The 27,105-nt window shown below is 35.1% G+C and overlaps 1 protein-coding gene across 2 annotated transcripts in view; it reads right to left on the reverse strand.

Annotated features, from left to right (window-relative positions):
• Positions 1–27,105, reverse strand: part of DMD (dystrophin) — a 907,831-nt gene that overhangs the window by 590,028 nt on the left and 290,698 nt on the right. For both annotated transcript variants that reach the window (XM_059827200.1, XM_059827195.1), the window contains one exon: positions 10,948–11,098. In XM_059827200.1, coding sequence (XP_059683183.1) covers positions 10,948–11,098 — 151 coding nt within the window. The remainder of the gene's footprint in view (positions 1–10,947; positions 11,099–27,105) is intronic.

Raw genomic sequence — 27,105 nt, forward strand, 5'->3', positions numbered from 1 at the left:
CATTCAGAACAGATTTTAATATGTGCTAAGGATTCCGGTAGATTACTTAAAGACAAAAAGCTCTTGAATGGTTTAGCTGAATTTAGAAAGAATCTTGCTTTCTGGAAAGTTAGGTCTACTAAATCAGATTGATTTTTTTTTTTTTTTCAAAGTGTACTCCAAAAAGGATTTTGCTTTTGAAGGCATAAGCAAAAGTCTCTCATGCTGTTTTCAGCCTCAGACCCATTTACAACAAATAACCCCTCGTTGTGTTTTTTTCTTAAAGGCGTCAATTTACTAAAACACCAGTACTGAAAACATCACATAAACACTTACTAGCAAACCCTCCCATTAAACCTAACAATTTACATATGATGTACAGAACAGATCTTTTCCGTTTCAACTATTAAAAACAACTGTTAAAGGAAAAATGTCTTGTGCAAACTATTTCAGATGGGTGTCATGCTTACTGGGAAAGTACATAAAGAAAATTTTTGTGATCAGAATCTTTAGTTTGTCTTACAGACTGCAGAAATAAACTGTGATCTAATGGCTCCACAAAGGCTGGAGAAATGGAACAATATTTGGTTTTCATTCGAGACATCTGTAAGGACTGAACCATAGGACACAGGATGAGCTTCATAATGAGAGATAAATAGCCAGATATTTTAGCAAAAAAGCAGTAGCTGTCATTAATATGTTCTTAGAGTCTAGCCACTAAGAGGGAACGGAGAACTACCTTGTGTTGCTATGGAAGGCAATAGAACATAGTTATCTGGTGCCAACAAATCCTGAAAAATAAATAAATAAAACTGGCCACCTAACTTATATTAAAGAATCAGCATCTATTTCCAGCTTTCAGTAAAATAAAACTTGTATGAACTGTCTTACAGAACACAGGTGAATAATAGTTCCCATTTCCACCACACTAATGGGAAATTAACATTCAGAGAGCCCTCTGCTCAACTTAGAACCCTGCAATTCAGAAACAATCTTATTACATAATCAAATTGTTTTCTGAATATTTTAATAATACCACCCCAATAGCAGAACCTTGCCCAGTTTCAGTACATATCTTCTATAAATGTTCTCTTATGCTACATTTCCACAAAAATGACAAATAATAACAGATTTGACTGTCCACTTCTGAGGTGATATGGTGACACACCTCATAACACTATGAAACTGGCAGATGTTTGCCATCCTAATATAGTAATCGTATATTGGAACAGCTGTTCAAAATATGTTATCTTTCATTTCTTCTTTCCCTTCTCCTGGCATTTTTTGACAGGAATATCCTGTATAGATTAACGTACTGTAAGGGTTTGCTGCCTTCATTAAAAAACAAAACAAAACTCAAGAAACCATTCTGAAATCAGCAAAATTCTGAGATATGTACATCTCAAATTTAATACAGTCAGATGATGAATACAACAGTCTATTATAGTCTTGTCCTAATTGACACATAAACTGGAATTTGCCACACTCCACAATTCATTACATATCCTTAAATCATTCAGTAAAAATTGAAGCTTTTAAACAGTCTGAGTATGTGTGGCAAAAGAACATATTTATTTCTCCTTTTAATAAGAATCAAGGCAGAACTATTGTCTGACTTTAGAAGGCATTCAGCAAATGAAAAATACTTAGACCTATAAAATAAAAGATTTGTTTCTATAGTGGTCTCCACTGTGTTCCATTGTGAAAAGTCAAACAGATTAACAAAATTGTGTAGTTTTTATAGTCTCTTTTTTTATCCATTGCAAACTTAGATTTTGAGTTAGAAGCTACAGCATATCTGTATTGTGTTCATTTTTTAGAAGACTAACAACTAGGTAATATAATATTTTCTGCCTGTAGCAGTATAACAGAAAAAAAAAGATTGAGATCAAACAGTGTCTACTATAAATATCTAATGTTGTCCTGAAATTCTGCCATAAGCTTTACTGAAATAACATGACTTTTTTTCTGTTTTAGTTTTTAGTTTTAGAAAGAAAATTAATTGCATACAGCCCTGCAAGCCAGCATGATGCAAGCAACAAAAGTTAGAACAAATTTCTTTAGGGAGAAAACAGGACAAAACAGGACAAAAGAAAGAAGTAGCTTCCATCTAAAATGTTTTCTGACAGGTAATTGTTGGTAATGAAGTATTTGATAACTCTTTAACAAAACAAGTCAAATAGTTTTAAAGAAACTACTTTTTGGAAAATAATTAATCCAGTTTTCAGTCAGATTTTTTTAAGTTTATACGACTGAGTTCTCTGTTAGTCTGTCTTCCACCCTAACCTTCCCCCATTGCTTTAAATATTCTGACTAATTTTAAAAAGATTTGACAGAAAATTAGAATTATAAAAAATAATGATGTTTTATAATTTATTTTAAAAAAAGGCAACCAGGTAAATCAAACCAGATACTATTGGTCACTAACAGGAGAACAGGTGTAGTGTGTAGACCTTAGTAAACAGCTGAGAATTCACACAAAAAGGAACCACCTTATAAAGCCCCCCATGGTGGAAAACATTTCAACTGGAACTTACAGATAACTACAAAACACAAAACCCTAGGAATTCTAGCTTCAATAATTCTGGTGTTCACAGAACACACTGGAAATAAAATTCATTTAAACATTTTTTATTTTCTTCTACTACATGCAGTGAATCATTCAGTGAATTTTATCTTTATGCTGTGGCAAAATGCCTAGTCTAATTATGAAAATACATTTATTTCAGCATGAATACATTACTTTGTAATACATTCCGGCTAGCATCAGTGCTGGTTCACTAGTACTAGTAACCCTCAATATTCAAAACCTGATGAAATATGCATTCAAGGGAGAAAGGAGCACACCTGAAGTAAATTCATTCTTAAGTATTTTCAGGTTCTTATGTTTTCATGACTGCTCATCTTTTCTTTAAAAAAAACCCCAAACAACTAACTAAAATTTACCAATAAAATATTAATTAAATTTTTTCTGGAGCAGTTAACACATCCAATGCTGTCACAGTTCACTTTCACATATTCTGGGTATCTCAGAAAGCTCAGGCGACCTTCATGCTGGAAGTGCCTATTTTTGTTCTTTGTCTGCAAAAGAAGATCAGGACTACAAGCTCAAATACAGATCCCTACTCTGGACCTGTTTTGGTGAGATGGATCTCACATCCAAATATAAAGTAGGAAAGAAGTATGTTGGAAGTTTGCTATAGGGCAGAAGTAAATACTTTATTTAAAAAACTCATGCATGTTACCACTATTTCCATGCCTACTACATTTTGTCTCTCTATATAATGTAACACCTTGGAGAAATAAATGAACTGACAAGTTTATCTGAAATGAAAAATAAATAAAAAAATAGTCTAGCCAAAAACTCCATTCTGCAATACCCACACATTACTGGTCAAACTCATAGCCAACTCCCTCGACTCCTCTCCTTATATTAACAAACAAACACCTTTGCAAAGGTGACTATAAAGGTTGTCAGTAAAAAGCAACTTGCTGTAAAACACCTAAGTGCAAAAGACAAAAGACAGTTCATCACAACGTGACAAAAACTGACTTCCAAAATTAGGATAAGTAAATTTAGCTAACGTATTTTTCAGACAGTTTAAGGGCAGATACTGATCCTTTGCTGTCTGCTCTGCGTAAACATCAAGGTTTTCACAATGCAGGCTTTTAAAAGGCAGTTTGGGTTTTTTTAAAACAATTCACTTTTTAAAGCAACATAACATAACCTGCTGTCTTGTCCACTATGCTTACTATATGGCTTTATTTTATGGCTTTAGTCTAAAATAAGGTGGTAATGAAAAGCTGTATGTATGTGATGGATAGAGTTTGCAAAATCTGTTAGGATGAAAGGTTTTACACAAGATTGATAAAGCTATCCATGAAAAGGGCCACAGCAAGACCTATTTGTAGCAATTTATATAACTAATATGTATAGAAAATTATTCCCCAAGAGTCTTACCTTTCCCCAATTGTTTTATGTAAGCATTTTTAATGGGTAGTTATTCACATCAGAAGACCTAGAAAGACTCCCAGGCTGACCAGTCATTAAGTGACACAGTTCAAATCTTGTAAGTTTATCTTATCTTCACGTCTATGCATCAACACCCACAGATATAATCATATGCCATAGTGATCTCTGTTGCACTACAAGATGTACTTTTGAAAGACTTATGGAAGCAAATCAGATAAATGTTTTGTTAGGCAAAAGAACCAGTATCATCCTTCAGCAAAGTAGTCATTCATTCAGTCACTGATTTCCAAAAACTTCCAAGACATGGTCAGTTTAACTACTCTATTTATACCATGGCAAAAACATTAATAAATTTGCTGAATCTGAAGTGTATTATCTATACATGTCACTGACTATAAATGTCCAGATTAGCCCTGAAAGTAAGACAAATTCATTAGTATGAAAAAATTGCATCCTCCATTTCCTTTATTTTTTATACACACACAAAAAAAAAAGCTTGTGAAATGGGTATAAACCTCTTGTCTTCCCCAGATCCCCATGTGTTAGTACTCTATAACCACTTGAACTGGTAAGGATGAATCCTTCAAACAGTGAGGCAGTTACAGTCAGGTACCAGGAAGTTTGACTGATCCAGTCCAAGAATGTTGTTTTCTCCAAGACGGAGAAAAAACCCATGTTTATTCATTCTTGCCATGTATAAAAATTATGTCACTATGCATCAGTATGTGCTAATAGTTGTTTCATAATGAAATGTTTGAAAAATGCAGCCTAATTAATTACTTACAATATTTAATTCAGTTATCTGAATAAACAATGCCAGGATTTACAATAAAACCTAAATATAATCTATGAATTGTTATCTAATGGTGCAAGAGTAGTCAGAACCACACAAGCAGCTTTAAATTAATTATTTTTCATCGCCATCAGACATTTTAATGTCCCACTACAAGTAGCAACTAATTAATTAAAAACTTTTAACAGGATACTATTACTATGATGTGTAGTAGAGAAGAATTTAATAACTGATATAATTATGAAATAATACTTCTTATAGTTTGACATGACAGGAAAATGTTTTTCCTACAAATTCAGGATAAACTATTTTGCTATTTCATCATTTAAATTAGTAGTAACAACAATGGTGAGGAAACTTTTAACAGTAAAAGAAAGTTTTTAGGAATTTTATATATCCAGAAATGTATTACTTATAAAGATTACAGTACTATTTAATATTTTGCTTGGTGTAAGAAAGAAGCAGTAACTATTTTACTAGGGATTGTGGTGTCGTCCCCTTATTAAGTGAAGTCTTTCCATTGCTATAGCACTTCAGTCAGGAAAGGCCCATGAATTTGTTTTTAGGATGACCTTAAATCAGAAAAAGAAGTGTTTTGCTCAGTTAGGGCCCAAGTGTCTGATGCAGAGCTCACATATATTATTTGAAATATTTCTACTGAGACCTTAGAAACTATGGACAAAAAAGTGAAATCCGTGGGATATTGCTGAGTCTAGGTTTTCTTTCTTATAGGCAGTAGCATGCTGCACTCAGAGTTGTTTGATAAGGGGGTCATATTCAGCAAAAGAAAACCGGTAAGCTTCTCTGAATAAATGATCCAGTCAATACGTAAGTAAGAACTGATGGCATTCATGTAGGCTGGCTATCATGTTCAGAACATTTTAGTGATTAGTTCAGAACATTTAGTCAAAGTACTAAGGATGTGTAAAATAGTGAGGAGAACCTTAATAAAAAAAATAAAATTAAATTTAAAAAAGACTGTAGAATCTGTTTTCAGCATAATAGCAAGGGATTGTGTGCTTTTGGTATTAATAAAATATTAGCCAATAACACATTCCTGCCAGATATAGACCCTTCCAGATATGCCCTTACAATATGAAGGACATTGTAGTATGTACCGTGATCATTCTAATTAAAGATTCCTCTAAAACATTGCTAAATTGGTTTCTCATTGATTCCACATTCTATATATTCTATCTCTTGTAGAATTATTAAGCAAAGACATCTCTTTGACTAGAAAGAATATTTTGCTACATTTCTACTATTACTCTGAAAATATTTCATAACACCAAAAAACAGTAGCCAAAATTTAACCAGGTGGAACAAAATTGATCCAAATGGAACAAAACTGAACCATTTGAATCCAAATGGAATCCAAACTGGAACAAGAAGAATCAGAGATTATTGGCATAACCTTTATCACTCAGTAAAGCAGGAAATAAATCTAAAATACAAAACCTAAAATATGAAAGCCACAAATATTTTATAAAAAATGTATTTTTACGTGTTTTATATTTGGGGGAAAACAGAGTAAACTATCCACCCACTTACCACTGTGTTTTCGTGGTATGAGACTATGTGTTCTCAAGCACTGAAATGCTTTTTTTCTCCCATATCGTCTGATTCCATTTGTGCTGTATTCCAGAAAGAACTGTTTAAATTTAGTGGTTATTAAATCATCAATATCCATATAATCCAATTTAGATATAAAAGAGAGAAATTACTAACATAACCATGACTTTCAGCACTGAAGCCTTGATTCTCTGTATCTTTTTACTTTAAACATCTACAAGACAAAAATGTGACATTCCTGACATTATAGTGCAGTAGAAGGAAGGTCTAGAGAAGGCATGAGTCATTCACAAGACTTTTGCTCTAAAATGTAAATGCTGGAAAATTCAATGTATGAACAATTTGAGAGAGATCTGTAACTTACAAGCAATTTCTATATCCACAGTATCCTCAGAAGGCTGAGTATAATTAACAAAACCACCACCCAATAATTTCAAAATCTTACTGATTATTTAAGATCCTTCGTGACCTTAAAAGATAAACATAATATCCTTGATGTTTATATCTCTAAATGAAAGTAAATACTTGAAAAAATAATAATTATATAATAGCAATATTTTTGAAACAATGAAATTCTAGAAAATAAAGTCCAGCCTTTGCCTGTTTAGAGGGAAGTACCCATCACTGACCAGTCACAACAGATAAACATCATGAACACAAAGAAATTGTTTCAAAATTCAGACCCAGAACCTAATTATTTTACTATAGAAAAAACTGCACCACCTAAAATAATAAAATAAAAAAATAAAGTTAAACTTGTAACCCAAAGGTGGATACTAAATATAGACTGCTGAGCAATTGTTAATACCAATGTAAAGAACAAATATTCTGGATGTTCTATATTTTTAAAATAAGAATGCTATTTTTAAACTCTCAGGTAATGATTCAGGAATGTAACTTGACAGTCTAGTTCTGAAACTGTTGAAGAATTCCTCTTTTTGTAGCTGTTGTGTTAGCATTTACCTATGGCACACGAACACCCTCCTCCCATGCCCAGCCCCCTACCACCCCAATTCTTGTTTGCTTCTTTGCTGCATATTAACCTGGCATTAATTTCCAGTACAACCCATACTTTTTTTTGCATATGAAACGGAATGTAGATTGGGGCTGCACAGCAGACCACAAGAAAGAAAAAAATAAATTTTGGATAAATTATTGCAAATTATTTTCTAACACTCATGGCAAGATCCAACCGTAAAATACAGCACCTGAGCTATCCTGATGGTGGTATGGATATTATTTCAGTTTGGCTAATAGTGTGCTATTTTGAGAACTCATGTTCCAGAAAGAGGAATAGGCACAGGAAATAAGAGTCAAGTTGTCCAGCTATCATATGAAAACAGATTAGAAAACTGTGGCCTTAGTTTACCAAATGAGATCCAATAGGGAAAATTACTCCAGCCTATAAGAACAGAAGGGGATAAACATCAGGGAGTAGATAAAACTGAACTACAACTCTTGGCACAAAAATAAATAAAGTGCAAATGCCGGAAGTTGAAGAAGTTAAAGTTGCTAAGCATTAAGGAAAATTATTCTTTCAGTCAGAATAATGAGAGAGAAAAAAATCTTTGAATACTTTCAAGACAGAGTTCAATATGTTTCAAAGGGATTATATGATGTGCTATCTGTAAAGCATCCTTTTAAATCCTGTGTCTCCTAATCATAAAAGAAGTCAATTACAATTTCTTAAAAACTGAAATGTGGTATTTCTTTTCAACACCACCAGTTCTGCTCTCAAAAAGTCTTAGTGAAAAATTCACAATAAGAGTATTTAAGTATTCATGACCTGAAATGAAACAATTCTACTATTAGGTTTCATTCACATTATATATAATGCATAAATGTTGTTTAATATCATGCCATTGTGCAGCAAAAAGGAACACACCTCCCCTCCCCAAATACACCTAAAAAAATGTAATTACCTCTTAACCTATATTAACATAATCACCTAATCATACTGTTGACTGTTTTATTTTACATTAACATTTGACATTAATATTTACTGAATGTTAATGAACACATTAATCTTTACTTTTCCAAAGTAGTCCTACCTAGAAATAGTATTACACATCTGAATATTTTGTGTAATTTTTTTCTAAAACAGTTCCTTGTTGAATACAAGGCTATTCACTTGCTCGTGAAAGCATTTTCACAGAATCACAGAATCACAGAATCACTAAGGTTGGAAAAGACCTGTAAGATCATCAAGTCCAACCTAAAAAAAAAAAACAAAAAACCACACACCAAAAACCAACCCACCCAACACCACACAGCACCATGCCCATCAAGCCACATCCCACAATGCCACATCCACACGCTCCTTGAATACCTCCAGGGAGGGTGACTCTACCACCTCCCTGGGCAGCCTATTACAACAATTTTTTCTATTTTCAAACAAACCCTGTTAATTCTAAGTATGGTTCACTAAGCAGTGTGATCTCATTAATGAAACAAGTTGCTAATCTAGTAAATCAAAAGGCTCAGCTGTTTTAACTGTTTACCTAATGTAAATTCTAATGATCTCTTCTGTCAGTCTCACAGAAACCTAATACTTTTCAAACAAGACCCAGCAAAATAAAGAAAGAACCAATGAAGAGAATGGGAACAATGTAACTTCAGACTAAACATTCACAAATAAATGTTAACTATCATTGGGTCTGCATTCTTGAGGTTAGTTGGAATATTTTCACACTATGTGAATTTTCATTGGAAAGGTAGTTTCATGTGTTGTACTGAACTAAATTAAATGTTTGCGAGACAAATTCATGAGTTCCTGGGATTTCTAACACAAGGTAAAAAAGGAAGAAAGAAAAAGTTTGATGGACTGCAAAAAGAAAATCTTGGTAGAAATCCATCCTGCAAACATATTTTCAAAATGTTCTCAGATATTGCGTAAGAAAGTAACAAATGGATAATAGATGAGAAGGAGGCTAGGTCAAAGGGAAATGTAAACCAGAAGCTGTCTTGTTCTACACTGAAATCAAGCTTCTGCATAACAAGGCATTATCTCAGGGTCTTTCAGCGTGACGTTCAATTCAGTATGAACTTCTTTCTCAATGATGGCAAGAAAATAATGTTTCTAATCTGTTGGGACTGTGACATGTGCTACATACCCAGTGCATTTACAACATCTATGATACATCTTAGCTTGGTCTGGGCCCTCTCAAAAATCAACCTGTTCTTAGAGAGAAAATACTGTTTTAGAAAGGGGTCAGAAAAAAGGAGACAAACACTTTTTCCAAGTGCTCATTTGAAGCTGCTCAAGGATACCAGAATAGTGCCAAGAAGGGTGATGGAGCAGAGGCAAAGCAAAGAAGAAAGGGTAAGTCTTTGTGACACTGTATTACTATTTGTCACATAGATACTCATGTCTTACTTTAGTATTTTATACGTTTTTCAAAGAAATGCTTAAAACTGTGAGACAGAGAAAGGGAGATGAAATTTCAGTGGAAATACACAAGCTCTGCTACCTTTTACATAAACAATAAAGAGCATCTTTAATTCCTTGATGACATTCTATTTTGTCAGCCAGATCTTGGACTTCTTCAGTGTTCCAAGCGTTAATAGTTATTTGCAGTAAAATATTTACCTGCTGTTTTAACTACTTCACCTTAATGTATTACTTAACAGTTATATGTTTTTTTATACTTACACCACATGATTTGGTTTCCTTTTCAGTTCAGCAGTTTTACAGTCAAGAAACGTCAGCCTAAATCTTAAAAGGTGACTTTAAAGATTAAAATTCAATAGACACTATTTATTTTTTTAACTAGGCCAAAAAGTAGATTAGTGTTGCATTCAAAACAAAACTGTACTTTTAATATTAGATATACCTAACTTCTTTCAACCTGAAATCCAGTAATTCAATCCAGCAATTCAAATGTACAAATGCCGATTAGTTTAACAGAATTTTTTACTTATACACAGGTAGTAATTTATAACATGAATTCAGAGTTTAGTCAAGCCGCGTTCTTCAGCTGAACCTATCAACTCGCAAAACATCAGTTTAGAATTAATTCTTCATACCCATTACCATTTCAATGATACAAGAGGGAAATGAAATAAACTGCCAAGAAACTAGAGTTATTATTTTCCTTATGGTGCTCAAAGAGCTTGCAAGATGAAAAGCATACAAATTGGAACTGGACACATAAGAACTAAGTGGCTATTCTGTCACACTGCATTTCACAAAAAGCATCCTCAAGGTTCTTTGATTAAAACATGAAACAGGCAAAATAAGGAATACTTGCAAGACATAGTTCATGTAACATCTCTTGTACAGCTCAATGATTAATCACATTTCTTCCATACGATTTTAAAATTAAGTCTGCTACTTCTGCCGGTCATAAGTATCAAATGAAAATTAATGTGCACTTTAAATAAAGACCAAATATGTAACTATGGAAGTACCACAATATACCATATTTTACTTCTTTTAAAAATGTGTTTTAAAACAAACTAGTGAAAATTCTTTGTTAATAAGGACAAGAAAAATATCTGACGAAAAATGCCATTGGCCACTCAACACTAGAAATCCTCCTTAAATGAACTGCAAAACTATACAGAGTACTCAGACCTACAAATTTCTAATCACTGCAGAAAAACAGGAAACAGATTAATGAAATCATACCTGGAGAAATTGGCTGGTTTTCACATGACCCACGTCTCCAGCCTCTATCTGTGCTCTCGACAGCTTCTCTTCAGTTTCAGTTAGCCAATGATTAAAGCTCTTCATGTCACAATGAAACAGCTGCCACTTTTCCAAAGATTTGTCAAAAAGTCTGCAAGTGTAAAAGGAGATGAAATAACTATCTATTAATACTTTATTTATTGACTACAGAAAAAAATAAAAAAAGAAAAAGACTATGTTTGATGTCTCAGGTTAAATTTGGTGTGATGTTGATGGCATAGTGTATTAGCATTTCTAACAGTTATATCAAATGGAAACATGGTAGTACTTCTGAACAGCAAAATTATCATTAAGCATATGTGTCACAAATCAGTGTCTTATCAATTTTTTAATCCTTTTCAATGTTTCAAATGAATTCCATGGTCAAAACATGTTTTCAGTTTACAGCTTTATTAACCCACACTAACTCACAGCATAGGTACAACACCCACAGGCCCCAGTGTAACTGGGTATACCCCTCTGTCAGTGTACTTAGATTCTAGCATGAAGAAAACACCAGTGCTGATAAGAGGCTCCTAATGCACCTTAGTAATTTGCTGTAGCTACCAACACTGCAAACAGTCACTGCTGGCTAACATACCTGCTATGTGTTGTGACTGTACAACGATTTTTAGATTCCTTTTCAAAGGGAAAATAGCTTAAATGATCTGTGATGCATCTGACCAACCATATCAGAAGACAAAGGATGAAAAATCAGTAGACAGATTCCTAAATCCTTTCTTCCCAACTTTAGTCCCATGATCCTATTATGATTAAAGGATTTTTTTTTTTTGGTAGAAATATGAATTGTAATATTACATGTAATACAGATGCAAAAGACTTTTTTTTTTAATGGAAATTGCTGTGGTGAGAGACTACCCCAAAGAATCCCAGGCATATACTATAATTCTGCTCCAGTTTTACTGAGAGAAACTCATTTTGTCTGCCTCTTCATGAATACAAATGTCCATTTATTATTATTGCAAAGAAAATGTAACTCTCCTCAAAGGAATTTCTACTTATATTGTGTAAAGGAACCTTTTATTAAACCCTTTTTTCTATATAAGTTTCACTTCAATTTGAGTATTTGATAAAGATAGTTATGCAAAAATAAAAATGCCTGAAATACAAGTATGATTGAAACAAAAACAAAATATTAAAAAATAGGGTATTGTACTATAAGTAAGGATGTAAAATATTACTACCACATCTGCATGTCTACAGTCCACTGCGTAAAAGACCGTGTAAGTACTTCTGGCACTTTGGGAAGATCTAATCTTTTTTTGTCCAGAGTGACTGATTGATCTTCTGGTTCAAGACCTGTTTGCCTTAGCCACTGCCAAGTACTAAAGAAATGAAATGAAGACAGAATTTGGGGTTGTTTTTGCAGATGGCCTATGTCGCAAGGAATTCAGTTATCCTATATTTTGGATTGGTGTCGAAATGTGATCACTAATCAGAGATTAGCTAGAATGTTTTGTTAGCAGATCAAAATTAAACATGCTACAGTTTTTTAGTTTAATAATCCTCCTTTATGGGATTATAATAGGTTTTAGGGTGTACTTAAAGGATAAAACCAAAGATACTCAATTATTTTTCTAAGAAGTAATATGGTTCTGTATGGACAAACTATATGATTGTTTGAATGTTAAAGAATTTAATTCACCAAATAAAATCACGTTACTATCAGGGAATACAGACCATCTCTTCCATTGTACTGATGATTTTTCTTTTTTTAGGAGAAAATATAAGTTTTTCTTCTCTTCTATTGGTTATATACTCCCACCTTGGTTTTCATATTTTAAAATCTTTTAATAACCATACAGTATGAATAGCCCTACATCCATTCATAGCCATCTACAGAAGGATATATACTTTTCCCTAGACCTCCTTTTCTGGTATACAGGGAAGATTTATTTTGCTGTACACACTCTTACAAAGATGCAGTTTTCTTACTTCTAACATACTGCATATGGTAATCACTTTTGATGAATAATATGCAGAATAGAGTTGGACCAGCAAGCACTGAAACAGAGACTTTGTACTTGCTCTGTTACATTAACTATAAGATAGGGAAAATATAAGGCATAGAAAAACCCTACAATCAGCAATCTATGAGAATGATTTGTTTTAAAAAAAGCATTTGATCACAGAAAGTAGTTGAGATGAAGGTATTCCTTGTACTGTTCTACTAGTTTGGTCATAAGATGCTGAAGGAAAAATAATATTTAATTAAAACTTTTAAAAACACACTTTAAAAGAACAGAGAAGACTTTTCAGAGTGTAAATTCTGCATAGGAGAGTAGTCTTCTAACTGTCTGTGAATCAACCCTTTTTGTTCCTCAAGCAGAACTTGATTCATGGGCCCTGAGGTTAATAGCTGCTAAACACCAGAACCTTTATTTGATTTAGAAGACAATAGTTACTGCTTAGTTCTACACAGTCCAAACATGCATTCCAAACCACTCTAATAAATGACGTGTTCAATAAATTTCACTGGAAATGGACACAGACAAAATATCAGATCAGGTAATCTTTATTCTATAGATTTTAATATGGTTGCATGTCTGATAAAGCCACAGCAAAGAAGGTGCTCAGCACTGACTGACCAAATGATCAGTCATGCCATTAATAGTGATGACAGATAAAGACAGAGAAAGATGCAGCCTGGGACAAAACAATACATCATAACATTCAGAATACAGAAACTTACTAGTTAAAACTAAAAAATATTTAAGAAAAAAAAAGACTTAGAGATCAAAAAGGAGTTTATGGAAGGACTCCTCTAAGCCTTTGTGGGCTGACAGCTTCCCACAGAAGCTGACATAAGTCTCTTTGCTCCCTCTAAATTCAATCTGTAGTAAGTTTTTAGTATACTGTGAAGTTGTTATTTAAATAGCATTCTCACACTTTTTATTTTGGAACCCAGCATCAACCAACTAATAAATTGTTCGAAAAGACCAAATGCAAAATAATCAGTGTATAAAACCTGTGTCTATTTAAGAATGAAAAATAGATACAGAGATTTATAGTAATTTCTGCACAGTAGCAGCTGGTGGAATATTGTTGTTGAGGCATCAAAATGAGTACTACAAAACATCTTTCAAGAACAAGCACAGCTCATGCACTCAAAATATTTTTGTTGAATACATTAGGGAAAAGCATATTTTGAAAACACATTTTATAAAAAAAAGTGTTATGGTAATCAAACACCTCCTACACTGCTATAACATCTTATACCACTGTAACTTTCTTCTATGTTCTTTCCCCTTTGTATAGTATAACTCTCTTGAGATGGCTAGGTGTTTGTTTCCACCTTTGCCCTATCAATTGTATCGTTTGCATTTTTCTCTCTTTATCAAGCCATGCCAAGTGGAGAAATGACAGTTTTCAAATCACTGGCTTGAATATGGTCTACTTTTCATTATTGTTACAAAACATGACCACAATCACAGTAAAAATCTTATATACATTTAAATTATGTTCAAAGAAATACATTTAGATTCCTAGTTAATGTTTATGACCGCTCTGCTTAGCTACAGATGAACACAGGAGTTGTTCAAGATTTGCCATGTGTGTTGCATTTCTTAGCAAGATTGTAAGCAAATAGACTATTGATCCGGTTAAAAATTGCAGTCACTCACCTACCTTATTTATTAAAATGATTGTGATCATTTTTTATGCTTATCATACTTTATTTTTCAAAACGAGTCAAACCATAACTGAAAGGCACATGATAATATTTTTTTTAACTACCTTATTCTGAATTACAAGGAAGAATCTTATTTTACATTTTAAAAAATCACCTAGAAAATAAAAGTTAAAATCCATTTCTTTTGGTCGAGTATGGTTTCTCATTTTGGACACTACATTAGAACAGCTGTCCTCCTGTTCCTCACAAAATGAAATTACTCTTCTCAGCATGAGGAAGTTTATCAGCAGCTTAAATGCATAAATTCAGTAGGGGCTGATACTGGTATCACTGAATTTGCATTCCAGCACTTGCAGATTGAATCTCCCATCAATCTCCATTTTTCCTCCCTTTGCTTTGGCTAATACGAGTTGCAAGGAGAAGAATACAGAAAAGTTGCAGTGAGGAGATATATATATTTAAAACTTACAAGTTTAAATACTAGTGCTTCTTGGTCATGTCTTAAAAAAGCTTGTTACTCTCCGTATAATAAGTATAAACCAATATTAAGCATCAGTGAAAAACAGAGGAGATTTATGGACAGGCAAATCCACTAAAATTCAATGTTCTTTCAGTGATTGACTGTACTTAAATACTGTTACAATGATCAGAGAAAATGGAGTTGTTGCTGCAGTGGCAGGTGCAGGTCCATTTGAAATGGGGGGTGAAAGGGGACATCACTGTACAGCTTCATGCTCACACTGTGTGTTATGGGACACCCATCCCCGGTATACCTAAGTGAGAACTTCTCCTGCTAAATCTGTGTACTACATCCTTTTACACACAGTACTACTTCACATAGCTTTTTAAAATTTAAAAACAAAAACAGGCTTTTGTTTGGTTGGTTGGTTGGTTGGTTTACCATTGGCAATCCTGTTACCAGGTGGCAAGTTCAAAACCCACAGAAGGAGGCTAATTAACAACAAATGTTGAGCAGCTAAGTTGCTGAAGTCTTGGCACAGCAGAATGTAGATGGTAAAAATTTGTAAGTGAATTCATAAAAGAGCAATGATCTGAGGACTATGAAAACTCAGAAAGACTATGGCTGCCTCAGGAATCCCCAAGGACACAATTTGGAGGTAAGGAAAGTGTCATTTAAGGCCTTGTGATTCGTATATTCTTACCTAGGGATCCACCCTTGTTTGCTGTTAAAGACAAGTCACCTAGCTAAAAAAACCCAGTGTATCTATTCACCTGTATGTTCATCTACTTAATCCCTTTCCCTCTGATGGTCATTAAGTGAAAATGGTGTGCATAGTAGGTGACTGATATTTGGGCAGTAGTTCCTCTTTGATGTGTCCTGTTCTCCTGTTTTTCTGAGCATATGCTCGATAAGAAGATACAAGCGGGCACCCTGAAGCCAAGTGTTAGGTTCCATACGGACTCCAGGGTAGAATGTATGACTTGTACATGTTGCAAAGGGCATAAGCATTGTACATAAGCTCTGACACTTAGTAAGGTAGCTTTATTCCTCTAACTTGAGTATGTTAGAGTTACCGAGTGAAAAAACACTGGTAGACCAGTCTAATTTTTTTCTAGATGAGCTGACACTCCAGCAGGGAATGTGCTAAGCAATGGCTTGAGGGAGTGATTTCCTTTTTTTGCATTAGAACATAACGGATTTATTTTGCCTCTGGAAAGCAAGAAAGCAAAAAAACAACCAGAGACAACTGCTACGGTAACATGCAGCACAATTTACACTAAGCTATAAAAATATGGGTGCTTTCCTTCCTTCAAAGATTAACACTCTGCTAAACCTTTGGACTTGATTTACTAGGAGCAAAATTTAATATTCCTTGGTAGTATTGTACATGATATTGCACAAAGATTTACACATGCCAATTTGGATGTGCTGTCAGTGGAAGTTGATACAATGGGATTGAATTTGATGTTCCATGTCCCAAGGTTGCCATTTTTAAGAAGCCATGCAAAGGTGGAAGGAAAGGCCTTTGAATACAGGAAAGTCACAAACATGAGACAGGGTGCAAAAGGTTATTGGTTTGTTGTTGTAAACCAAATCTTAATTTTGCATCTCTGTTTCAATTAATTCCTTGATATTTTGATAACAGTCCTTGATAAACTATGAAACCCACTTCTATGATACATTCCGCTTTAGCAAAACTTCACAGCCAGTTGGCCCACATGAAAAAGAACATTATTAGTTATAAACTTTCCTAAAAGTCATGATTTATGTCATGGAAATTATTACTCTTGGAGACATACACTCTTATTCATCATATTGGAAAAACATTCAGTAAACTTCATTTCTATACTCTTGCTAAACAATGTACTGTAGGATTATGCTAATATTAACCTACAAATTATGCAATTTTGTCAACTTGATTCAGCACAATTAGCACCTTGTAAAAATACACAAAACATCAAAGTAGTATAAATAATTACTTATTAGTATGTGAGAGCATTATCTTTACTACTTAAGGCTATTCTTACAGATAATAAAACAAGAAAACTTGGTTTTGTCAAGCAACTTCTACAATTAAATTGCTTAAAGAAACAGCTAACCCATTTTCAGACGTTTTGATTTTTTCATTTTATTTCACAGAATTCATGTCTTTTGAGTGCTTAATTTATATTTAATTTACATATTCTCTCTGCATTTGGACTAAAAGTGATGATCTCATTTAAGACACTGCTACATCTAGATCTTGCTTCCAGGTTTTGCTGTAGGTCCATTCTGGGACAAGACTCAGCTGTACATACTCTATTCATACCCCTGCACCCTGCCTTTCACCCACAAAACAGCAAATGATCAGAAATAAGAAATAAACTGCAACCAAAATAACCATAACAATGTCATCCATCATTACAAAATGTAATTTCTCTCCTCTTCCCGAAAGTAGGTTCTGCAGCTTTACATATAAATTAAAAGCATTATAAATTACAATTACATTATAAACATTTTTAGATCTTGAATTGTATTGATTGTATTATTATTCTTGCCCCAGTAGTCTACAATTCAATTTCCCATCATATAGTTGCTGATATACCATTCAGTGTCAATCACTGTACCAAAGGCAATGACAATTAAATTGGCTATGAAAAAGCAAGACCATGTCAGTCATTGCTGGTTTTTAGACATACAAATCCATTTTTATGAAGCATGAGAGACCAATAAACTTAATAATCATTTACAAGTAATAATTATACAAAAACTCCATTGGGTTCTAATGGATGCCATGTGTCAATAGTGTAAAAAGAAACACTCCATATAATTTATAAAACATGCATTCTTCTTCCACATTGAATAAGGTTATTTACTATGCATATGAATGTGAACTTCAAAATTCCACCTTTTGTTTTCCTAAAAATTTTCCTTCATCAGAACAGAGATGAAATTATGTATCTTAGAGAACTTTGCCTGGACACCTGGATTAAAAGCAGGTAACAACTTTTCCCTAGAGAAAATAAAATAGTACTTGATTAATTGTGACCTAGGTGAGAGAGTAGCATATTGCAACTCCCTTATACAAAATAAATTATTAATGCAATTGGTAATAAAACTACAAATTTCATAGTTTGCCAAAGTGAAACTATCAAAAATTGCTATGATAAGAAGTCCCTAAATCAAACATTTCACACGAAAAGAACAGTGGCTCAATCTTACAGAAATCCAAACTACTATTTCTGCCTGCATGTAAAGGGTATGCACACGTTTCATCCTCAAGATCAGTGACAGCATACACTGCACTTCTAGCCAGGATGATCCAGCATGTTATTGTTACCTACCCTACGGTAGCATCCATCTGATAAAATGAAATATGGGTGAAAAATCGCATTCACTTCTGACCAGTTGTCAGGGTGCTGTGCCCCCCCGCCCCGGATCTCCAGGCTCCTTCCTTCACTGCAGGGGGTCTGGCCTGCTTAAGGCCAGCTCTAACGTGGCACAGCAGCCTGAGCTGAGCTACATGGTGAGAAACGACTGTGAGAAACCTCACCTGGGGTTTCTGCCCAGGACTTCAGAGCCATATCTAAGCTCAGGCCCTGACCTGAGCTACTCTGTAGGTATGCCCACAGCACACCCTGCTCACTGCACCCAGCCTGGCTCTGCTCCCCACCTCCAGGCACGGTGGGACCACTGGGAGAGGTCCCTGCCTGCAGTCCCCTACCCCAGCCTCGCTGCGCCCTGACACTCTCAAACATCCCTTCCGCACAGCTCCAGTGCCCCCTTCTACCACCAGAGCCTGAAGCCTCAAACGGCCCATGTGCTGCTGTTCAAACAACTGAGCAAATATTTCCACCGTCCTTCAAAATCCCAGTACCTGTGAGTACAGGACAACAGCTGGGAAGTGGGGCAGCCAGCACAGAGGCCAGCCATGTTCTGGCAAGGGGTGTCAGCCTGCCCGGCTTTCCAGCTGCACCTGCGTCCCACAGACCAAGTGCCCATTACCTGCTGGAGTGCATTAGACAGGCTCCTGGAGAGAGCTGCTTACAGCTTGATTTCATCTGAACTGAATCCAGTGCACTTTTTGGTGTGAGACAGCACAGCAAGCAGGTGATCTTGACCCAGATTAAAATACTCGTGAACATATTCTAAGTCAATACCAGTGAAACCCAGCAGTACATTCTGGCTCCCAGGTTCTGCTGCAGTTCAGATCCATTTCAGGACAAGACTCGACGATAGTTTCTACAGCCTGGACACAGGTGCAAGACGCAGCATTATAGAGAACTGAGAGGTCATATCCAGCTGGGGGAAAGCAGCTCTCACAAATTCGTCAAATTACCATTATAATTCATAGGCAAAAAATCCAGTGAATTCGTGGCCCAGAGCATAAGTATGTGTAATGCAATATTGGAGGTATATATTACAGGATGTTCCCTCAGTATTCCCCTGTAATTACTATGAAGTGCATAAATCCTATGATTTTCAATGACAGAATTCTTAGTTCAACCCGTAATAACATGTTTTATCCTCCAAAATTATCCTGTTCAATTCTGTTTCCACTGCCTATCTCAAAATCCCCCTCCAATGGTGGCTTTAAAGCAAGAGGAGTAACAGGAAACTGATGATACCAGTTAATGCTGGCTGTTGACTCCCTGAGCCTGAAAGATGTTACTTATCCTGTTTAAGGTGTGGCAGATTGTACAGAAATATATATACGGGCATAAGAAAATTAGACTTCCTTTCACTGAAAATCATGGTAACAACACAGTACTTAGCATTATCTTCTTAAAATACTGATGCCTATATTTGTGGTAGGTATTTTTTACCTTTTAGAGTTTTTCAGTCAGTTAAAAGCCTTCTTTATGAATGATAGGGTTTTTTAAAAGTTTACAATAAAATTTACACCTTTTCCCCTTCATTTGGAAAATCCATTTGAGATGAGAAATTTAGGTCCAAGTAACAGTTACTAGGTCTTATTGTAAGAGTAGCATATAGTAAACAGCTCTATTTTTCTGAAACTAAAATGTTGATGACTCTTACAGAAATTATAGGAATGGGAAAAGCAGAGAAAATTGTTTTAGTAGAGGAAAGCATGCATCATACTGCTAACCAGGAAAAAATATTTCTGATTCATAAAGAGCCTGTCCAGATAAAATACTTTACAGTATCTTTTCCATGTTTAACAAAAGTATCTTAAATAATTCTGATACCAGTTAGTACAACAGAAAAACAAACAAAACCCTCTACTATACACAGTGTATTTTTCAGTACCATTAAACCTTGATAAGTATTTTTAGAATGGTGGCATTTGAAAACTTGCTTTTTACCTTTGACTACTGTGAATGATGATCTTCTGTAGTTAAATAAAGTATTTGCAATATTCAGGATAAACAGGAAAAATACAATGCACTTTGTGGAAAAGCAGCTGAACGGTAAAAGTTACCATAACATTGGCAACTACTACCATCTAAAAGCTCAAAAATTTAAATGGGGTGGTTATGAGGGATTTTATATATATGTATCTATACAAATATATATTTTCTATAAACACATATGTGCTAATTATGTGTATTAATTTACAAAAATAAATGTTCAGAGTATTATGTATGTTAGTCTTGTGAATAACGAAAGACCTTAGACACTGTCAATTATAACTTATCAAGCCAGAAGTTCCTACTTCATGAATAAATAGCAAAAGCCATTTTGGCTAACACATATGATTGTACTACTGGTAATATAGAGATTTTAAACAATGTATAGCTGCCTAAAAGGGTCAGTATCAGGAAGTTATTATCTATATTCTAAATAACATGAAGTAGAGAACAGGCTGCTCAGCAACTTGATAACTTGGAGAAAAATAGAAGAATAATTGCTTTCACTCTCCCTGTAAAATTATGAAGTTAGAGACTAAAGACCTGAGCAAAGTGCCTACATGTTATTACAAGCCTAATGAACAATTGCCTTGTCATTTATTTTCAAGTTAATGTAACATAGTCCTAGAAAAATAAGACCTTCTAATGACAAAACCCATGTATTCTTTGGTGACCTAGAAATAGATCTGCTCATAAACTCATTTCCTCTTTATGTTGTTGATTTCAAGACTGCTTTAAAAGCAAAAGCGCTTCCCTCCAGTTTTTCCAGGATTGACTGTATGCATCTGTTTAGAAAGTGGAGTCTTAATGTGTGTGGTACATGCAACATAGTAAAGGATCCCAAATGTATTTTCAGAGCAGCCTGCCAGCCCTACCAATTCTGGCAGCAGACTACTGCTTTTAGGCATAATTATTGTTGTAGTCTTTTGAGTGGCAATTTACCAGGTTTTCACACTCTGGCAACCAGGGTAGCCTGGATGTCCAGGAATCCCTGATGAATGGCTACAGTGTCTATATGGACCAAATTTACTGCATATGGACAGCATATGTTGCAGTGGCACCTTGACCCTAGGTTTCAGGTCTAACTGAAAAACAGGCGTGTCGACACACAGGACCAAATTGAGAGGTAAGAAATAGTTACCTTATTAGCTGAGCCAACCTGACTATATGATTTGTAAGATTATAATCTGTCAGTTTATACTTTATTAACTTTGTTAAATTATGATTTGGGAAATAAATTAATTCAAGCTTAGTTCCAACCCCACTCTTTCCTTTTCATTTGTCCGTTGCAAAAAAGAACAGGAGAATTGTCAGACTGTTGAAAGGTGGGACATGAAGTGGGGGTATATGGACAGAGGTGCAAGCAGCATTTTTCCATGGAAACCCATGCCATTAAGGGTTTATGGCAGCTGTAATCAGAAAAGAGTACTTAAAAAAGAGGCACAAAATGCCATGTTTGACATTAAATGATCCAGAAATAGGACTTATGTTATCTAGCATTACATATATATACATTACATTTCTTATTTAAAGATACACATATATGTTTATGTATACTATTGTTATCATATATAAATACATATATGAATACATACACACACATATATACTATACTATACATACTATATTTCTAACATCCATCCACCAGATTAGAAAGCTTTGCAGCAAGAAAGGATAAGTGACAAATATCCTTGCCAAGGAAAATAAAGTTGCTGAGACTTCTTCAGATCACGAAGTTGCAAAAACTTTTAACTCAGAAACTGCACAAAAAGAAGATTACCTCTATAGCAACTGGGATTGAGATCTATATGATCAAACGGACCTCAGCGTATCTCAGAAAGCCATCTGGTGATTTTAATCTTCCTTTATAGTCAATGTAGAGAACAGATAATAGACAGTATAGGTATAGTGCTATGTACAGGTATGCTGACACTGCAGGGGCATGCGTATTCACTGATTCCTTTGATACTGAAAATGCTTTCAATCTTAGCAATACCCAAAGCAAACATTCACATTTCCTCCTGTTCTCTGAATGTGGTATGGGAAGGACAAAGGGAATTCTGTGCATCCAGTATTTTTTCTAGCCCAACAGTTTTCTGGTCAAAAGGAGTCCAAAGCCATATGAAAGCAGGGAGTTGTGAACTTTAACATGTTCAGCAGATACAACAAGAATTTGATAAATATTGATAAGTAACTTGGTTTTCCTTCAATGCCTGTCCATGTGTGTACACTTTGTGCATCATTTAAAGTAACACGACTCTCAAAACTGACTACTCCAGAGTGCTTTGGGGCATATAGTTTTCAACCTCCCACTTATGACAACATCATTCAGATCCTCCAGCATCCTAAACACTCTTGATTAATAGACTCCTAAGAAGTGACTCTGACGCTGAATGTACTAATTTCAGAAATCAGCTGTCTTTCAGTGCAGATGAAGGGACTCCAGTCACCGTACTTCCTTGTACAGCACAATTTAGGACTATTGTAACATGCTGCCTTTGGAAGTTAAAGAGGAATGCATGACATGATCTGAAAATCCAATATGCTGATGCAAAATTTGGAGACCAAAGACCATTTGCCCACAGACTAGCTGAACACATTTCCAGGCAAGGAAAGAGGTGTCTGAATCTGGTTGGTTGCTGAAGACAAAGAAGGCTCAACTTGTTACCGTTGAATGGCAATAATGATGGATAGTGGAACTAGTTTTTAAACACTTAGACCATGCTTGGGCTGTCTGAAGCCATGCCAGGGTGCAAATAAGGGCGGAGTCAGCAATGCAAGTATATGCTACCACTTGATCCAACTCAGTTAGGAAAGTCTATAAGACTGAATGGAATAGCTTGCAGAAAACCACCATCAGTTCTCGAGGTAGCTCTCAGAAGCATAAACAGTGGCTTTCCAGTACATGTCTAGTAAAGAATCCCATTCACATCATCCTTCTGTCTGTTCATCATTGATCTTAAGGAATAAAATAGGTGTGAAGCTAGCTCAAATTATGCAAGCAAATTATTCATTAAAAAAATTGTTGCTGAGGTGACACTAGAAGCCAGCTCTGTACAATGTAAGATGGTCAGCTATTGCTGCAAAGGCCTTCATAAATCTTTCTGGGCAGTGGAGAGTCCACATTGCACATCCTATTCTTCAATCATCAGAGGAAAAAAAGCAGAATATCATAGAAACAGACTCTAAGGTTATGCAGATTAAGACTGTAACAGGTAAGTTTAATGCAGTTTCTGTCTTCAGTTATCTCCTACCTGAAACCACTTTTTTTTGGTGTTTTGGTTTTTTTTTTTCCCCGAGCCTAGAAGCTAAACAGAAATCTAGTCATTTTGGAACACAGCAGTACAGCAAGAATCAATAGAAGCTGAACAGACGTGCATAGCCTGTTTATCAGAGAAAAGAAACTCACGTATTATAAGGCTTTGATCTTTCATATAGTCCATATGTCAGTTCCACTGGACAGTGAGAATTAGTCATAAAATAAAAGACCTGAAATGAAACTTAAAAATAAGCTCCATTTAAAACTGACTGGTTCAGTTTAACAATATTTATTCACTCACAGTAAAGAAAGTAATTAGTAGAATCTACGTGTATTTAGATTAGCAGTGTTTAAATCAGTCATAACTAGTATAAGTTTGTTTACTGGTTCATTTAAAGTTTGCACTGAGATATTAGAGCTCTATTTAATAATATAATGAATATGTTCCATTTTCCTCTGATTTGAGTACAAAAACTTTTACGTTCTTGTCCAACAACATGCAATTATGATCCTAAAGAACTATAGCAAGATTCCAGGCATAAGAAATTATGAAGAAGAGGAAAAGAAGATATATCCAAGCAGTTACAATTAATTTCTAGTTATTGTGTCCCTGCTGGAGACATTTTTAGTTGATACTTGTTAATTGAACTGTCAGGTATATTAAAACAGACTTCATAAAAATGTCCATAGTTTGCCACTGCTACTGTGACCTAACTATTTAATAAAGCTTATTTTACATTTTGTAGATAAACTAACCAAAGAAAAGAGTTGCATGATGCTATATAGAATATTTGGAGTGCATAGTTCACTAAGTGCAGTTTTCATAACTCATATTTTGATGTTTTAGAGAGACCTACTTTGGTATGAAAATTCACAACTATAAATCTTTTCAGTATTATATCATAGCAGAAAGCTTCCGGTGTTTTGTTAGCATAAGAGCTGGGCAGCATAATGGAGCTGCCCATCTTTTAAACATGCAAACATGGTCATGTTGGCACATACTGAGTTTGGAGGTGTGTCTACAGCAAAAAGAGTATTAGGGTCTTTATTGACCCTCTGTGGCATACAAAACCATTAATCAGGCACTATAAGAGATTAAGCCCAGGAACGTTTTTGGAATGATGTACATTTGGCCTATTTATTTCTGCAGCAGCAGCCCCTGAGGGCTACAGCTCTTTTTGTGTCATAAAAAAACCCTGAGAACTCTTTCTAGGAAAATTGTCCAGGATTCATGGCAAGAATTTTAAATGTTATGGAACACAGGCTTCTGTTGAATTTAATGTAGAGCTTTTAATCTGCCCATAAAATCAAGGAATTTGGAATTCGGAAATAAATCTTCCAAGAAAGTCTGCACTTTTCCTCAAAACACAATATTTAGATAGCTTGGACTGAGGCAACATTCACTGTTTCATTAAATTTACAGAAAAGAAAATCTAAGCTGGAAAGAATACTGAGGAAGGCTGTGAGCAACACATAGGGGAAGAAGTGGTAGTGTTTCTGCTGGAATAATATACATTTCTTTATTTCAGTACTGATCCTCTTTGTTAGAAGGAAATATGTCTTCTATGATTATTAATATTTAGCACAATGAACAACTCAGCTTTCACAGGGAAAAAATGAGATGCTCTTAAGAGCAATAAGGTACAACTAAAAAGTGTGGATTTAAAACAGGGACTAAAGAGGCTTTAATTCCCCTTCCCTTATTCATATTTTCTACCTTACCTTGCAGCTGGCATCTCAGGGATTTCCAGCCTAGCAAGACAATTTTTCTCCAGCTCTTCAGATCCGCTTTCCAGCTACATGAGTTAGAGAGAAATGGCAATCTAGGCAGCAGCCAGAAAGAAATGGCAGTGTTTCACTGAAAGACAACCCGACATCCCAATCCCATTCATGGCACATGACCTACCAGTGGCTGCAAGAGAATCATTACTGTTTCTAACACTGCTTGGACAAATAACCAATAATTTCAAAATATTATTACATTTTGCTTAGAGTTTGCAGCATTGCAGTTCTATGGTACAAATTTACTTATCAGTAGAAAACAGCACTGAAATAGATTTTCACAAAAACATCTTGAGATTCCCCCTGCTTTGCCTGCAGCGCTAAAGAAAGTCTTGAAAATCCCTTCTTGCTCGCCAGAGTAACCAGCTAAATGCAGTGGAAGCTCCTGCAATTGGTTCTCCACAGATACTTTATTCCCCTTCCTTCTGTAACTAGGAAACACAAAGCTATAGTCCCCTGAGGATAAAGCAGTGACAGCAAAATAGCTCTTTAAACTACAGCAACTTCCCCTTTCGGGGAGCAGGGAGGGCTGTACAGTTCCATTTACAAGATGACAGTCAGTTTGATTTTTCCAAAAAGAAACCCCTTAAAGTAGTTTAAAAAAGGCTCCCGGTCTTCTGCCAATTCCTGGGGATCAATACAGCATTCTCCCATTCAACTAATCTCGCCTAAATCACTACGGGAAAAGACACGCTAAGTTGTTTAACTGGGGAAGAACAGTTCTTTTTGATCAAGCTGTGGTAAGCTATATTTTTAGTTCTCTGGGCCCTGATTATTTCTGGTTCAGTCCCAGGTAAATCTAGTGATTGTCATAGACACTTTCCAGCATCAGCAAAGAACTGTACTGATCCTAATGGGGCTTCTGCAGTAAAGCATCCGTACAGAATGGACTGAAATTATTATGAAAGCGGTGCGTAACTGCAGAAGAAAGAAATAGCTGACTATGCGCATCACACTATGTAAACACAGATAAAAACACTGCAGTCACCCCAAGATCTGCCCTATATTTCTTAGAGAAATCTTACTTTCATTGTTGCTTTAACAATAGAAGGTCAAATAAGTAGATTGAGATTTTAAGAAAATGGTGTTTAAAATTCCAAAGTTATGGTTATACCTACTCAAAAAAGTAGAGCAGGTATTTAGCTTGCTTGAAATTAGGCAGGAAGAAAAGGTGCTGCTCATTTATAGACGCACACATACAAAAGAAAGGGAGGGAGATGAAAGGTAGAAGGAATCCTACTGTTTTCTGTGCTAGCCAGGAAAAGGCTCTATTAAACAACCTGCAGAAGAATAAAATAATCTTTCTTATTTTTGGACATTACCCCGAAGGAAAAGCTTTGACATAGCAGCAAAGTCTACTTACCTATCCTGTGTTTCCCTTACATGGCAAACATCTCAAGGCTCCACTTCAGGGGGTTTTACTAGATGGAATTACATCCTTGTATTACAAGGTTCTGTAATTAATTTATTCTACTTACTATAAATATGTCTCAGTAGAAAACTGGATGAAAGAAGGAGCTGCATATTAGTAGAAATCACACACAACACACCATTTATATTACTTACAATATCAAGAGATTAAAATGAGAATCCCTAAAATCATGCTTAATCC

Source organism: Gavia stellata, chromosome 1 (assembly GCF_030936135.1).
Source record: "Gavia stellata isolate bGavSte3 chromosome 1, bGavSte3.hap2, whole genome shotgun sequence".
Lineage (NCBI taxonomy): Eukaryota > Metazoa > Chordata > Aves > Gaviiformes > Gaviidae > Gavia > Gavia stellata.